Genomic DNA, 16,715 nt, shown 5'->3' on the forward strand with positions numbered 1-16,715 from the left:
TAACTGACCCTAATAGCTGTGTCAATATTCAAAACTGGCAAGTATGACTTTTCTACTACTTTGATTTTTAAAGCCTGCTTTACTAACTCATGAAAGCATGTAAAATATTAAAATTATAAACACTATAAAAAGTACATCTGCAGCACAGGAAACAAAGATAAAACTCAAATTTTCCTTAATACAAATATATCATCTACAAAAAGCCTTTTGTAATTGCTGGATTCTTGTTACTTCTGCTCCAGATGCTATCTTAACCCAAATAAAAATAAAGGAATTTTATACCAAAGCACAAGTTTATTGTGTGCTTTTCAGATTACAAGATAGTCCTCACTCACAGCTACACCTAATTCAAAATAAGAGCTCTTTTAACCATGCTAAAATACCTCCCCCTACCTGCTGAAACGTTCTTACAGCTCTTACGTTTCAAAGCAGCTGTCAACAACATAACAGACCCCAATCATTCACATTGCAATTTTTTCTATAAATTCAGTTTTTGCATCTTCTGACACCCTCAAAAATTTTGCGGCAACTCCAAATAAAACCAAACCTTCCTTGTGCTCAAGTATCTGTGATGCAAAGAAAGCTAGTTGTTCAAGGATAAAATGTAGGTCCAGCAGTGTCCAGACTTACCTGGAATCAAATCCTCCCTGGCTTACTTCACAGCAGGAGCACAAGTTTCTGAGTACCCCTGCCCATCACACTGTACTGACCAGCTGACAACAGTACTCATAAACTCGTGTAACCGAGTGTTCTAGGACTGTGGAAAAACAAGAGTCCTCCAGCAACTGTTAGACTGAAGTGGCATTCAAAGGTGAAGAGAGATGCCTCGCTTGTAACCTTTACAGAGCTTGGAGACTCCATCTATTTTCTCTTGTGTATTAGCAACATTTTTTCAACACAGCTTTTTGTTTAGACTGCAAATGGTCAGTTTTGTTGCAGTGACTGTAGCAGAGAGAGACCTGCCCGGTTTGCTCAGGGAGCAATCCTGTTGATGCCGTGCCTGACGCTGCTGGGAACACGCCTTACACCGTAAGGAGAGCAGCCGAGCAGCTCTAATGCTCCATCACCTCCTTCTCCGTCCCACACCAACTTACACGCTGCTGACTAAAGCTGTTGGAAGCAATATGCCCAAATAAATGGTGCAAGGATAACTGCCTTGCTCCAGCCCCTCCTGGCTCTCTACAGCTCAGACACCAGAAACGCTGTGCAATTGGCAAGCCCACCTGCCCGTAAACCTCCACATAATTTATGTCAAAGCCTGGTGGATTGGTGCTCAGCACCACAGCCTTCAGCTCTCCTCAGCAGAAGAGTTTGTTGATCTCTTTCCTTCACAGACTCTTCCCACACCTGCACTTCTCAGCAGGTGTTCAGAAAAACAACTCTCTGAGTTTTGCCAGGCCAGTGAGGCAGGACCAGCCATCGGAGAGGTGTGTCTATAACACAGACCAGGTTCGGCAGGGATAACGGATGTCTGAGGGCACTGGTGAGGCAGAGCAGTGCTGAACCTGTAGCAGCAGCTGTGGAGCAGACAGACAGACAGACAGCACTGACGTGTCCGTTGTGTGCACACCCCCTCAGTGTGACACTGTGCCTCTTGCCAAGCTGACCAGCCACGTCCCTGCCGCCTGCCACCCCTTACTTCTACACTGGAAGTGACAGTACAATGACCATCATGAAAAAACACAGATCTCTCTGCTAACCTGACCAAAGCAGTCATTAAAACGGGAAGAGCAAAGAAAGAACTCGTGAGCCAAACCACTAAAACCTGCTAAGAACTGAACCTGTGATAATTTAACTCCTCTTAGATTAAGGGAAGGCACCCCAAAGGAGCATTCTCACTTAAAAGCCACACAGAGACACTGCATATGATACAAAGAGAACAGTAAAACACATGAAGCATTGACATGTGAAAGAAACATGTTGCCATTATGTCAAATACTGCTTTTTATATTTTATTAACAAGCAAGCATCCCTGGAACCGGGTCTATATAAAAATACTTCAGAACCAATCAGAATACAAGGGAGTTATATAAATTTATTTTATGCAACACTGATTAGTTTTGAAAATTTCCATTTTTAATGTTTTAATTTCAACTTTTATTTTTTTAAAAAAATCACTAAAAGGACACAACCCACAAAAATACAATCTGTATCTGCTCTATATTTACAGATAACTGGTCACTGTTAAGGCACAGATTTAAAACTAACATTTTATGTAGCAAGTCAAATATTTGTGCATAATGTAACACTAACAATACGATACGCTGTACTGTTATATTCCCTTTGTGGAATCAAAGTAAGTGAGAATTTTCTTTCCTTCCAGTGTGGGGTTTTTTTTTTTGGTTTTTTTTTCAGTTTTTTTTTTTAATGTGAAGCCCTACTGAAAAATAATGTTGTTCATGGGAAATTCTTCACTTTGGTGTAGATGAAATAAGCACTGCTCAGCAAAAGACCACATCCACTTAATGCCGTAAGGAAATCAGTTTCTGAGTATAGTACCGTCTGGGGGCATGGCACGTACCTACAGAAGACTAAAAATCTGAGTGCAAAGCTTTTGGATGCTTTTCAGTTCAGGCAAAACAAGCAAGAATGGGTTGCAGAAAATTCTGTACAAAGTGTTGATGAATATTTAGTTTACTAAAAACATTTTATAAAATAATGAGTCTAAATACAATTTGATTTGCAAGCACGGGGCTTGCAAATGCAAACGTTTAAACAACAGCTCATCTGTAAGCAGGTCAGTAGTCCGTGTGAATGGAACTATCTGCATGCTCAGAAGTGAGCACAAGTGTAAATAAGCTTTAGAATGAGAAGCTGTGGCTTCCAAGAGGGTTTCCATGAAGTTGCTCCTGCCTGTGCAACACACACAAATCTAGACGTGTATATTGACTCTTGGCATTGAGCACAGGAACTGCTGTGAACAACTGTGAGTACCAGATACAGTTTCAGCCGGTCACATCTGCAGTACCATTTTAAAACTAGACAAAGATGCTACTTGATCTACAGGGGAAGTCACCCAGTTATACACCATTAAGTAGATATGGCTGGAATGAGTACTGAGCAGCAATTTTTAGCTAATCACAAGACTTTATATTATTGCTTGATCATCTATGCCCTCAAGTAATAGTCTCTTTAAATTCCCTTTGTGTATGCAATTTTCTCCGTACATCATTTTGCATTCTCACCTTAAAAGAATTACCCACGGAAAGTGTCAAAACTCTCTCACCCATTTTTGCATAAACCCCAACTACTGTAAAAGCTATTCTAATGCCTTCTGTTAGAGCACTTGACAGTGGTTTATGTCCATCTCTAAAGGCTTGTACACTGAACATAAATAATACATTACAGTAGAGGTAAGGTAATTCACAATATTTCTCATGGGAATGCTTTTCAATTAATGCTTGGAAACTACACATTGCATTGCAAAAAGAGGCACTTAATGGATTCCTTCATTATATTGAAACCCTTCATAAACCCATAACACAACATCTACAAAGACAGAGGAATAACATCGCCAAATCTTTCGGACTTTCACAGTATAAGAACACAAAATTTAGCTCTAGCCATTTATAACATGGACTCTTTCTGTTGAACATAACTTGTTTCAGAAATAGTTCATCTCCAGAGTTTCAAACACTTCTGCAGCTGACAATCACAAATCTAGATCGAACAAAACAGATGCTATTGCACCTATTTTATGTAGGTCACTTCATTGCTGCATGCATAGTCATGTAAGTAATATGTGTCATTTATTAAATGGCAACAGTGCTGTCTTGTCAAATTAGATTAGTTGTCTGTTTAATCAAACTGACAGCCCAGAGCTCTAGTTTGATGAATGCCTTTTGGTCTCTACCATAAATCTGCAGTAGATCAGTTTAATCTGTTACGTATTGTAGGTGTATAGAATCTAAAAATAAAAGTCTGATATAAATAAGTGTCCTTTAGTGGCAGGGTACTAAAAATAGCCCTTTGCTTTGAGACAACCATTAAAAACAGTTTTAGCATAAAGGCAGCAGTTAAATACGTTGACTGCAAAGGGTTAATATTGCAAGGTCCATTTTGGTCTTTCATTGCATTTGTTACAGTGAGTATTATTGCAGGCAGCATTAGACTGCTTCATAAGAGCATAATAAGACTGGTCCACTACCAAGTGACTTGATTTTGGAACAATCTCTTCAGATAACTACCTGGGAGACAGAGAGAGGAAAAAACAAAAATCTGCATAAGAACCAGTTCCTAGTACCATTAGAGTGAGATGTGACTTAATGCAGGAACACCTGAAAAATTTTGATTAGTGCCAATATAAAAATTGATATGGAAATGAAAGAGAAATAAATTTCCACAGGACAAGAAATCAGAACATGTAAAGTGCAGAAAGACCTCAATAATTATTTTAAGCAGTACCAGAAAAATCCATCTTGATAAAGCCAAATCTATGCTCTCTGGCATCCCAGCTCTTCATTCTTCCTTCATTCAACAAAGTACAAAATTCAGTGCATACATTATAGTTATAGGTAATAAAATACTAAACAAAGATCCCTATATTATTATTATTGCAAATTCTGTCCAATCTACATGAGTAAAACATAACCCACATTTGGTGTTTCAAAAGACAACCGACAAAACGTGTTCTCTGATTTTTTGGCACGGTACTGTGCAGACAAAAGGCTTTGGTCCTTGACACCCAAACTCCCAAAGTGCAGAGGGTGGCGTGCAGTGAGGGCTGTCCACAGGATTGCCATGTCCATCTGTCCGGCTGCTGTCCGAGCGCAGCTGCTGCTACCAGCGCCCGCTGACGCTGGCAATGTCCGAGTGGTACTGGCGCGGCAGCCGCCCGCTGGCGCCGCCCTCCAGGAACGAGGCGCGGATGTTGGACGGGTCAAACAGCTTCCTCCGGTTTTTGTTCAGCTCTGAGGGGCCAAGCACACCCACAGAAACCTCCCGTCAGAAATTCATTGCAATGCTTTGATCTGAACCAAACACAGCTTCTGTTTAAATGAGTAACGTGTTTTAGACAGATCAGGTATGCACTGAAAGTATCTGTGAGGTTCTCCTCCAATTAAAAAACAGTCCAACAGGGTGACAAGAGCACCAGGTTAGGACTCACAGGCTCCTTGGGGTGCAGCCATCTACCTGGGACAGTTCTTATTTGGCACTGACACAGTGTGAAGTAGATAATTTTTTGCGATATTCATTTAGATCAAATTGACATAACTGAAACTTCAAAAAGTTTGTTATAATACTCAAAGACTGCAAACTTCCTGGAGGGATAACCATGCAATGTAGACCAAGATTGACAGAAAAGCTCATTACTAACTTGATCATTTCTCAATGCACAATCCTTTATTTTAAACAGAAAACTGAAGCAGTATTTTAACAAGGACTTTCAGAAAAAAACAGATGCTCACCTCTCATTTAAATGTTCACCCTAATCTTGTATTAGTAACAGATCATGTAAAATATTTTTCTTTTCCCCACCTTCCTGTTCTTGTAAACAAACTCTGTGCTAGATACACATTACTGAGAGATTACATAGATTCTCAGGACTGCTACTGAAGTAAGTATATTTGCAAACCAAAACCAAAACAAAAAACCCCACCACAAAGCCCCCCAAAAGCAGGCCCTTTTCCCCAGTAGGACAACTGCTCTGCTAATCAATAAAATGGAGGACAGGGAACCAAAAGGTTGAAAATGCCAGTTGTGTATGTAGTGCTGTTCAGACCCTGCAGTGCCTGTAATCCCAGAGATTCCTGCACCCACAATTCTGGGCCATAAAACTTCACAGTCTGGTGTGAGATGAACTTTCTACCAAGCTCCGGTTTTACAGGACTCTTGCAAGTGAGCTGCTGTTAGGTAATGGGAAAGCTCTATAAAGCCCGGGTTTCAGCACCTCTGGTGAGGGGCAAGCTAATATTACCTCTGCAAACTCTAGTCTTACTTTTCAGTCTTTCCAAGGCTTTTTTCCTTTGTTGGCTATAAACACACAATTTGAGTGAGAAGAATACAAACAGCACTTAAAATCAATAAATGGTTTTTACCTGAGATTGCAAGCAGCATTTTTCTTCTGGCACCAAAAGTGGTAATTCCCAACTCTTTCAAATCTTGATCAGTAAGAGTGAGGAATGTCTGCAGATCAATCTAGAGTGAAAAAGAAGTAGAAAAACTATGCAAAACAAGTCTTTCCACAAAAGTGTTAAGTGATAAATGTGGTTCAGAACAGCCTCATTTTTTTCCCCTGCTCCACTTTACAGTTACTTTGCCAAACTATTCTTTGCATGTAAACAGCAATCATGGCTTTTCAATGACTTCTTCACACCGTTGCTCAATTTGCTACATTTCTGACAGAAAAGGAGAAATTAAAGTAGTCAGTTCTGGAAAAGCAGAGAAAAATCAATTAGTCTTATTTATTTATGAGTCTTAAGATTTAGAGTTTTTATCACAATTGTAAGCTGTATGATCCAGCTTTGAAAGAACAGCTCATGAATATCCTGTCACACAGTAAGTTCTAAGTGGCTTTTGGTGAAGAGAGAACAGAAGCACTGCTGGAAAACATCCTACCAACACCCAGGTGCCTCTGGAAGGAACACCAACCTCTTGCTGCTGGAACACGTCTGTGTATTTGCCCAAGCCAAGTTTGCTGAAGAGCTCGGGCAGATCAGATCCCTTAAACAAACTGTTGAGGTTACAGCCATTGCTTCCTGTCAGCGAGGAAATGCAGTCCATGTAGTTACTGCTACTGAGATAGTGTTCAGCTGCAAGGGAACAAGTGCACTTTCAGACACAGCACACAAGGGCGGGCTTTCCCACCAACATTATATTCAGCTAGATCATTAAATTTACAAAGTATCTAAATCTTTATTTTTCAGGAAAAAAAAAGCTTCCCAGTGGTCTGAGAGAATGAGCGGCATAAAGGAATGTTTTTGTTCATTAAGTTCCAGTGTTTGTTTTCTAGATCTACTTTTGTCCAGCCAACCCATCGCTGTTTATCCTTTTTCCACACATTTTATTCTCTGGGAAAGCTGCAGCTGCCACAGAACATTTTCTTTTGCTGCCAATGTATTTGTGTTTCTGATTTTCTTCTAACACACATGTAAATACACTTTTAATCTTTAACTGTTTTAATTAACCTAGAACTTCCATTTTTGTCCGGTTAGGTTGAAAGCATCAATAGATTGATTTCAAATAAACTTGTCATCTCTTAGTTCTTCAAGTAGTTCAACTAATGGGCTTTTAAAACCATGAATATTTTCTCTAATTAGAGCTATCCTTTCTTACCATGTCCAGATTTCATTATCTGTGTACTTTGAATTTGAGATTTAAAGGTTTTAAATTTAATATTTATTTAAGCCTGACAATTTAAGGTTTATTCCCTTTTACAGGAAAATCAACAACAAAAAGTATAAACATCCACAGTCCTTATTTCCCCATAAAGCAGATGGGCAGTATGGACTTAGTACTCTCTACCTCCACTCTTTGCTCTTTCAGAAAGGCATCTATTAACTTATTCAAAAACTAAAGTTTCAAAGAGTTCAACTAAAGTAGAATTTCAATTTTTAAACTTCAAACAAAGCTTAAAAAGTAATTATGAAACATACAGCCTGTATCCACAGAAACCAGTACTTAAAATCATGCTAGACCATGCTGAACACATGGTCAAGCTTCTTTTCATGGAATTGCCTGGGTTGGAAGGGACCTGAAAGATCTTCTTGTTCCAACCCCCTGCCATGGGCAGGGACACCTCCCACTGTCCCAGGCTGCTCCAAGCCCTTCCAGCCTCGCCTTGGACACTGCCAGGGATCCAGAGGCAGCCACAGCTCCTGTGGCTGTGCCAGGGCCTCAGAACCCTCACAGGGAAAATTTTTCATAATATCTGACCTAAATCTACTCTCTTTGTAGCCACTCCCCCTTGTCCTGTCACTACATGTTGTCAATTTTATCTCCATGAGGAGAATCATGCTTTAAAATCCAGTTCCAGCACAGATAATGACTTCATCAGTGAGCAAATGGCCCAATAAGCCCTGTCAGCTGTTGCATCAGCAACAGAGCAGAATGAGAGTAGTATAGAAAAAAGCCTTTCTACAGGTCTGGTCTCAATACACCTTGAAAAACCCACTCCATGACTGCAAAGAGTTTTCAGCAAGAATGTCTGGCATTTAACAAACAGCCTTAAAAATTATTCTTTTGGACCATTATTTGTATTATCATGTTACACAAGCTTGCACTTCTCAATTTGTGAAAAAAGTAATTACTTTACAAGGTGTCAGTAATTTAAACCCCTAATGAAGTCAGGATATACATTCATACCAAAATAAATGCTGGTACCAATATGATTATTTTCTTTTAATTGGATACTAAGAGTTCATGAACCTGATTTGTTCTGTTTCCGTTTGGGGCTGCCAATGGAGGAGACAAAATCGTGAGCAGCGGGCCCCAGCCCGTTCCGGTCCCTCCAGTTATCGGACTCGCTGCCGCTCCCCAGGTGCTCCCGACTGCTGGACCGGGACAGCGACATGGAGGATCCCTGCAAAGCACAGACACAGAGTTTGGGCTGAGAACAGAGCCTCACTGTGACTCAGATGTTTGCTTTGAGGCAGCTGACTTAAAAAGCTGCTTTTAATGCTCGCAAACATTCTTTTGGCAGCTGATAAACAGTCAAATAATTGCAAACCGGACACAAAAACAGCAGGTGTGCCTAAAACATATGCAGTTTACAGTTTTCAAGCAGGAGTTATTTAAAGACCATGATTCAAAATAAATTCTTCAGTATTTCCAAGTTTGTTTCCAAAACATTCCACAGTATCAAATTCCCACACAAATTCTAGACAAAGCAGTCTATTGACTACATCCCTTCGCAGGGAAGGGAACATAACAGAACATTTATCTGAAGATAAGTGGATTGAGTACACACTACTTGACAACAGTCTTGCTCACCATACTACAACAACAATGCCTTGTGAATTTGTAATTGTTTTGTCTGGTGTCTTCTTAAAAAGATTTTCATATACCTGTGAAATATTTATTATCAACTCTCCTCACTATGGGTCAGAACATAGCAATACAAGGCAGCAGTATTCCAGGGCAATCAACCTTAGAGATATCACATACTTACATGAGCTAAAAACTGTGGATAGTAACAATTCTATAAACTTGTACCAAATCTCAGTAGAAAAGCATCACTTAGGAGGCAATCTTTTACATTATTGAGTAAAACTGATACCCCCGAAGAAACACTGTGTTTTTGGTTAGAATCACAGACCTATTTAGAGATTCTAGACATCAGGGCCTGGGGGAAAACCCCACCCCGACTCAACCAACATAGAAAAGTATTGCAAAAAACCTGCAGATTTTGGGTGCAGCTTTTTCTTTCCCCTAGGTACTACTGCATTATGTGTACCAAGCCTACTAACAAAGTAGAATGGCTCAAAGTTGATATGCCAAGCGGAGAACACCACGGCACATTTTTATCCTGGCTGAATATTTATTTGGCATTAACAGGCAGGTATACCCTGGAGAACTACAAAGTCTCCTTCTTCAAGAAGCATACCATTTACATTTTATATAAGTAGGACAGAAAAAGATGTCTCTATGGAAGCTGGGAAGGATTACAGCAAGGAAAAGCATGCTAAAAAGCACTTTCAGCATGCCTTTGAGAAGAAAGAAACAAGTTCCCTGCAAGATTTCCATGCTGGAGCTCAGAAGAGAATTGCTGGACTCTGCCCTCTGCCCGGGAGAATTCTGAGCCCAGAGAATAGTGCAGGTAGAGACAGCTGTTCCAGTTCTGTCCACAGAAATCTTGTTCTGCTGCTCTCGTCCACCATGCAGTGATACACATTATATAGTTTAGCTGTCATACATACACTGTTCTCATTAGGTTACAAATTCCCTATTGCCCGTTTGCAGCTACGGAAATGTTTGGTCCTGCAAGTTGTTCAAAGCTGCTTTAAACAAATATATTTTAAAGAAGCAGATGTCTATGCTCTATGACTTATCTAGAAACAGATATAACTTTGCGTGCTGGGCCAAATGCAATCCATATGCCTTAATATTTACATTAGAAATATTTTTCACCATAAAAAATATTTAGAACAGTTATCTGCAGGACTTTGTATCTACAGAAGTTAGACATTTCTCAGGAGAAACAACGGTATCATTCACTAGAAGTAAACTTCTGTTACAATATCCTTTTATGTACCTCATATGTAGTTGTCATGGAAGGCTTGTAGGATACATGATTCGCTCTTCTTAGTTCCTTGATAGTTTCTGCAGGCATTGATTTAGAGAACCCCAAACCACTCCACGTATTTGTTGGAGTTCTCACTTCTGTTACAACTGGCTTCTTTAACATAGCTGAAAATAGAGACAAATCAGTAAATCTCAGCCTTAGTCAAGGTACTGAGAGGATAATACTAAAGTGATGTTTGCTAATGGCCTGAGCCCAGCAAACAGCAAACCCTAAACATCCCCACTTGCTACACAGCTTGAATCTTCCCCTTCCTGAAAGCAACCTCCTCTGCCAGAAGATAGTTAAACCCCACAGGGCTGCATGGAAGCCAAAAGAATCAGATCTGTTTCAAAGAGAGGAGCTTCTGTTTTTCTTTTGGTGAACGGCTAATTTGGTTTATTTTATAACAGGGTCAAAGATATGGTTAAGCCCCTTACCAATTCTACAACTTAATTTATCCTTGAAATAAGAGGCCATTTAGCTGATATGACAAACACCTTAAAGTTTAAATTGCATCCAAATAAAGTGAAGTGTCACAGCAATGAGCTCTCTGAAAACCATACTGATCATTTGCACATGGATGTGCTTACACATCCCATCTGCAAGCTGCTTATACTGCATTTTATGCTATGTTGGTAATAGGAAATTTTTTGGAATATAAAGCTAACATAGAAATGTTTCACTACCACTTTCAGATTTTATTAAAAATTGGATTACCAAACTGAAACTTCAGGAAATTATTTCACGCACATGCTAACAAACTTTTCAGAAGTCACTGTTCATCCACATACCTTTGGTTGCTAGTAGTTTCTTCTGTTCATAGTCAAATGCCTAAAAATTAAACAAGCAGAAGATAATTTAATTGCCATCCTAGCTAAATGTCACTCATCTCTGTGAAAACAAAGGTTTTCAAAGTGGCCAGTGAATATATCTAGGAAGAACCTGAAATACTGCACAATAATTTCATGGTAGCCCAGTTAGACCCCTAGTTTCTTAAAGAGTTCACTCAAACAGAGATAAAGACTTTAAATAACTATCGGATTTCCATATGAGTGGGGCTGCAGCAGTATTTACAAACTGCTTAGGAAGAATTTAATCTTCAATTTTTTAAAATAAGATATCTTTCAAACATTATTTCTTTTCCTTAACTATCAGTTCTTAGCATTTAAACCATTCCTCAACAGTACAAAAAAGGTAAAATCTTTGTAAATCTAGGCACCAGTTATTTTCAATAATCTTTCAGGTTTGGTTCCCCTCCATGCACTCATCTTGTGAAAGGAAAAGAACTTAAGTTTTGAGAGAATTTAAAGAACTTTGGCTTGTATTCCATCCATGCCAGTGGAAGATGTGAAGTTTAAATATCCCTGATTAAACAAGCTACCCTTTCCTGAATTACAAATTAGGAGATCTAAACATAAAACTACAAAAATGCTGTATTAGCCTGAATATTGCATTCTCTGCTGCAAATAACTAGAGGAATAACTGAGGAAAAGGGCTGTAAGACACCAGCCTTCCTCTTGTTCTACTCCAACAGTCTGGTTATGCCCACACTTAACAGATCCATTCTGAAAATAACCCTGTTCCTGCTTCCTGACAAACAGCCAAAGGGGTCTCCTCCCTCCTTGGGGAGATTTGCAGTAACGGGCAATCAATGGTTTATATTTGTAGGTGATAATTAACCAAGCTGTCACTGCATATGAGGAGTTGTAACATGTATTTTGTAACTATAACTCTCTCCAAGTGACAATGTAAGATTTCTAACAGGCCAATGATGCTTGAGGGAAATACAGCCACACAATTTTCTGTATATAAGCTTTTCTTAGTCAAGAGAAGCGTAAGAGCTTTTCTGTTTTCAAGGCTTTTCATTGACAGCCCACTCCTCAGTCGAAACAGGCAGTGAATGCTTCCACTGAACTGGCAATGACAATTCAGTCCGCAGTCCCCTCTGCGGTAACTTCACTGTGCGATCAGCAAGATGCACTCGGCCTCACGCAGCAGACGTACCTGCATATTGACGAAGGAGGGCTGCGGGGCCAGCCGCGCCCTCTCCGAGTTGTGCTGGGCCGCCGCCGCCCGCTCGGCCGCCCGCTCGCTGCCCGGAGCCTTCTTGTCGGCCACGGGGCCCTCCGGGGCGCCCAGCTCGGCCTCGGAGAGGAGCCTGTCCGCCGAGAGCAGCCGCTCCGCGGTGCCCGGGAGGAGCCGGTCCGCCGTGCTGCGGGGACAAAGCGGGGACACAGCGCCGTCAGCCCGGCCCGGCCCGGCCCGGGGCAGCTCTGCACAGCCTCGCCCCGACAGCCTCGGCAGACAAGGTCAAGGCATCTCTGTACACAAACATCTCAGCGTTTTCAGCAACCTTTCAGCTCTCCTGGGCCTTTTTCCCTGTCAGTGAGGGAAAGCAAGTGTTCCTCCTCCCTGTATTTCCAAATAGGAGGTATACCCTATGGATTCAGTTTTGAGCTGTCTGGCATCTGGAATTTTTGCATGCAATCCTACTCAGTGTGATTTCCTGTTTAGCCTCGCTCAGGCCAGCAGTTCTAACAGGTTCATAGTTGTAAGATAAAAGGGATTGCATAACAGGGACTAAAATTTGACATAAGTCCTACTTGCTTTCACACCTTCAATAACTGCAGTCCTAAATGTCTGTATTACCCCTTGATGCAATTTCCCCCCCTAAACTCAGCTATGCTTTAGGCCTACTCTAGAACAGGATAAACTCTTACTTCAAAAATTGATCATATTTTGGAAGTAGTAAACTACTTCCCCCAAGGAAACTGTGAGTACTATGTCCTCAACAAAAAGAACAAGACACACAATCAATCAAATTTGGTTAACAGGATTCCCTGGATCCTGAAACTGTGAAGGCAGAACTAATGAAATACATATCATAGCCTTAATAGTGTAAATAGATGAAGCAAAAGAAAATATGTGTCTCAAAAGAGTGGTGATAAACAGCTCCCAAACAAAGAGTGAGAACACCAGTACATTGGACAAAAACACTGCATTAAGAACAAAACCTGTGCTGCCAAGATTTATTATGACTCAAACAAGCCCTTCCCACTGCTGGGTCATCAAAGAGCCACCCCAACCAAAATCATCACTGAGACAAGTGTTTGAGAACATGCTGCTAAGCCCTGAACACAGCTGCCCTCAGAAGAAAACAGCCTCAAGTACACACTAAAGGAAAAAGCTGTCAGAAATTATTCTCTAAGCAATCAATGAAGAAGTGTATGCTTTAGAAACAGGTCATGAAAGTTCCTCTAATAAGGATCTCCATTCTTTTGTGGAAGAGGAAAGACATTTTTTAAAGCCAAAGACAAAGAGGATGAATGAAAAAGCATGCAAAGTCTGCAATTCCCAGACAAAACCAGGGCTCTATTAATGTCTAATGTGATGGAAAATCAAGGCCAAATTAAATCAGATCTTTGAGTATCTTATGACTGAATCTGTGTACAAAACGTGTGAAGTAATTTGAAAATGTTGTGGAAGTTCCACTAATGTGGTTTACACACTCAGCTTACTGTAGGTGGGAGTTTTTGGTGCCTTGCAGCAATTCCACCGTTTGTCTCTTGGCACAGGCTGGTTTGGAAGAGCTCATCATCTGCTTCAGGTCACTGGTGTTGGCCGAGTGCGACGGGCTCCGGGGCATGCCCACCTCCACAAAGGCATCATTGCAACCTGCCAGGACAGGAAAAGGAGAGTGAAACATCCACCCTGCTGTGTGCCAGGGAGCTTTCTGAGGGAATGATAACCATGGGAGAAGCCCTCCCCTTCCTCCCTACAGGACTGTATCCAGGGATAGATATTGGGTCAAAGTTAAACAGTCAAGATGTGCAAGTTCAAACGCACAGAAAAGGTGTCAGCATTCACACACATAATAGTCACACTAAGTATTTACTTTCTTCAAATATTCATTCTAGGTAATATTAATAACAAATGTGAAGACTGACAATTCAAAGTGACTAAGTATTCTGAAGAAATTTGATTTTATACCCAGTTTTAATAGACCTTTTGCCAGGTGCTCAGTTAACTTTTGCTGGAATAAGAGTTCCTCCTACTTCATGTTCAAATATCTTTAGAACATGTTTTTAGAAATACTTATCACCTTAAATTGGCAATTATTCAAAATATTGAATAAATATTATTCAAATCAGCATTTCAAATGACCACAACCCTAAATAAGAGATGATCTCCTTGATGAGTATTGACAAAGGAAACAAGGCCTTCACACATATTTGCTCAAGCTGAAGCGGAGCTGGGTCTCCCCCTTCAAAAAATGATGGGGACAGTTAAGCACTTCAGCTTCTAAAAGGCAGCATAACTGAAATGCTGTTGCAAAACACACAAAATTGTCTTCCAGTGTCATCTAGGTTAGATCTACACAATTTTTTGAAAAAACAAACAAACAAACAAAAACCTTCTCAGTGAAATTATTTCCTTTTGTTAAAAAAAGCAAAAATAAAACACCACTGAAACCAGCAGAGTTTAGTTAAGGTGCTGCAAAAAATACTAAAATTGTCATGGGTTATGTTCCCTCTGCTCCTAGGGAATAAGTAAAATGTTGCAAGTACATCTTTGTTGATTTAAGGTGTTTCTATCAACAGTACAGCTCAGTTACTACAGGTTCTATTTACTTTCCTTGACAATGAATCTGGGGCATCCAGCAATATTTTCCTTAAACATGGTTGCAACACCAATTCAGAGAGAACATCATTACATTTTTGTATCATGAACTGCACACAGACTGTACAAACACTACCAGACAAAGGAATGCAATGTCAAAATCTCACCTTCTTCACTATTTGCCTTGGCAGCTACTTGTTCTGAGGCACCATGGACACTTTTTTGCCTTACTCCATCACTGTGGTTTGTGCTCAGCACGTTCTCCCCCAGCGATGCGGCAGACAGTGCAGCATACTTGATGTTCGAGGCCTGAAAAGATTGTCACAAATCACTGAAGTGATTTTTGTGCTTAAGGAAATATTGAAACAATTTCCCCATTCTATCTGTGCATGAAAAAGAGAAATTCATTCCTGGTACAGCAGAACGATGTTTGAATGTTCTATTTCTCAATCTTTAAAAGTCACATTTGAAAACACTGCTGTAGATTTTTAAACTTAGAAGCTTTATAAATCTACTTAAATAGCTGGTTTTCTCTTTCAGCTTTTCTTAGTAGAGTTCTAGTACCAAGAAATTGGATTCTGCAGCAGAGTATCACTTACCTTTACGTGACCATTTAAAGAAGGTGAACCTTTTTTACTTTCTGATTGTATGCCATTAACGTGGACTTCAACAGGAGTCAAGCCTGGCGGTGGAGATGGAGTGTTCTGACCATAATTAGGCACTCCAGACAGCAGAATACTAGTTAAGGTTGCTTGGGCAGTAGATGGTATCATTAGGTGTGGAATAGCAGAAAAACCTGTAACAAAACTTGGTTATCTTCTGATTAATTGTCTCATTTAACTTCCTCAGGCATTACACTAATTTATCTAAACCTTTATGTAGCTATGATACATTACTAAAAATTTCCATTAGAATTGCATGCCAAAACCATAATGCTTTATCTGGATAGGTTAACTTTGTTTTCTACATAAAACAGATGAAAACACTGCCTGTGACAGCACGTCACATATTAAGTTATAACCTTAAATTTGCATATTTATTCATCTGTGCTAAGGTAAGTGTAGGAATTAAGGTTCTAAAGAATTAATTAATCTTGACTTGTCAACTGCAATTCCAATGACTTGGTGTTGCACAGCTCATTTAATCCACATTAACATTTTACTGACCTGTGGTGTTTGTGTTAGCAAGAGATGTTGCCCACAAGGTGGGACTGGGCGTGCCTGAACTTGGACTCTGCAAAGGGCTCACAGAGCTATTGAGGGCATTCAACAGAGAGTTTGGAGCAGTTGAGGTGTTGACTGACAGGGCTGTTGGACCTAAAAGCCCTGCAAAAAATTGTGCGAGTGAATATTTAGTTTAGACTTACAGGAAAACATTTTTCACAAAAGTACCAGTTGAAAAGAAAGAAACAAACCTCTTGCTCATTTGCACCAGCCTGTATTTCACAAACCAATTTCAACATTAAACCTGCTGCTCATTTGGTGCACATTAATAATTCTTGTTCTTAAACTGGGCATCATATATCCAAGAAGAATGGGAGCATCTTTTATGTCCTTCTGCTGGACCCTAATTCTTGTCAGAACAGAGTCTGCACTGGCTGCTTCTCAGCCCTGGCATCCCTTTGTATCCCCTCCTTTGCTTCTGGTGGGGTTTGTTTCAAAGCAGCATCACAGGGACACAAAGCAACTGTGCTGCACCACCTCACTTTGATTTCACACAGAAACCTTTTTCTCAGAGGCTCCTGTGAATTAACAACTACTTGCACACTAATAACTATTCAATTTCTTTTTGCACCTTTAATACAGGCTGCAAATCATCCCCCAAATGCATTGATCATTCCCAAAACATTCCCCCAAACCAACTCTTCATGTAG

At 40.2% G+C, this 16,715-nt stretch overlaps 1 protein-coding gene across 4 annotated transcripts in view; it reads right to left on the reverse strand.

Moving 5' to 3' along the window:
• Positions 1-2,054: 2,054 nt before the first annotated feature.
• Positions 2,055-16,715, reverse strand: part of BICC1 (BicC family RNA binding protein 1) — a gene marked incomplete at its 5' end in the record, with an annotated part of 86,314 nt that continues 71,653 nt past the window's right edge. For all 4 annotated transcript variants that reach the window (XM_083866556.1, XM_083866555.1, XM_083866554.1 and 1 more), the window contains 11 exons: positions 2,055-4,910; positions 6,039-6,138; positions 6,592-6,752; positions 8,368-8,521; positions 10,193-10,347; positions 11,014-11,053; positions 12,227-12,434; positions 13,741-13,897; positions 15,010-15,151; positions 15,442-15,638; positions 16,009-16,167. In XM_083866556.1, coding sequence (XP_083722682.1) covers positions 4,780-4,910; positions 6,039-6,138; positions 6,592-6,752; positions 8,368-8,521; positions 10,193-10,347; positions 11,014-11,053; positions 12,227-12,434; positions 13,741-13,897; positions 15,010-15,151; positions 15,442-15,638; positions 16,009-16,167 — 1,604 coding nt within the window. In that variant the 3' untranslated portion in view covers positions 2,055-4,779. The remainder of the gene's footprint in view (positions 4,911-6,038; positions 6,139-6,591; positions 6,753-8,367; positions 8,522-10,192; positions 10,348-11,013; positions 11,054-12,226; positions 12,435-13,740; positions 13,898-15,009; positions 15,152-15,441; positions 15,639-16,008; positions 16,168-16,715) is intronic.

Source organism: Zosterops lateralis (assembly GCF_965231275.1).
Source record: "Zosterops lateralis genome assembly, chromosome: 8".
Classification (NCBI taxonomy): Eukaryota; Metazoa; Chordata; class Aves; order Passeriformes; family Zosteropidae; genus Zosterops; species Zosterops lateralis.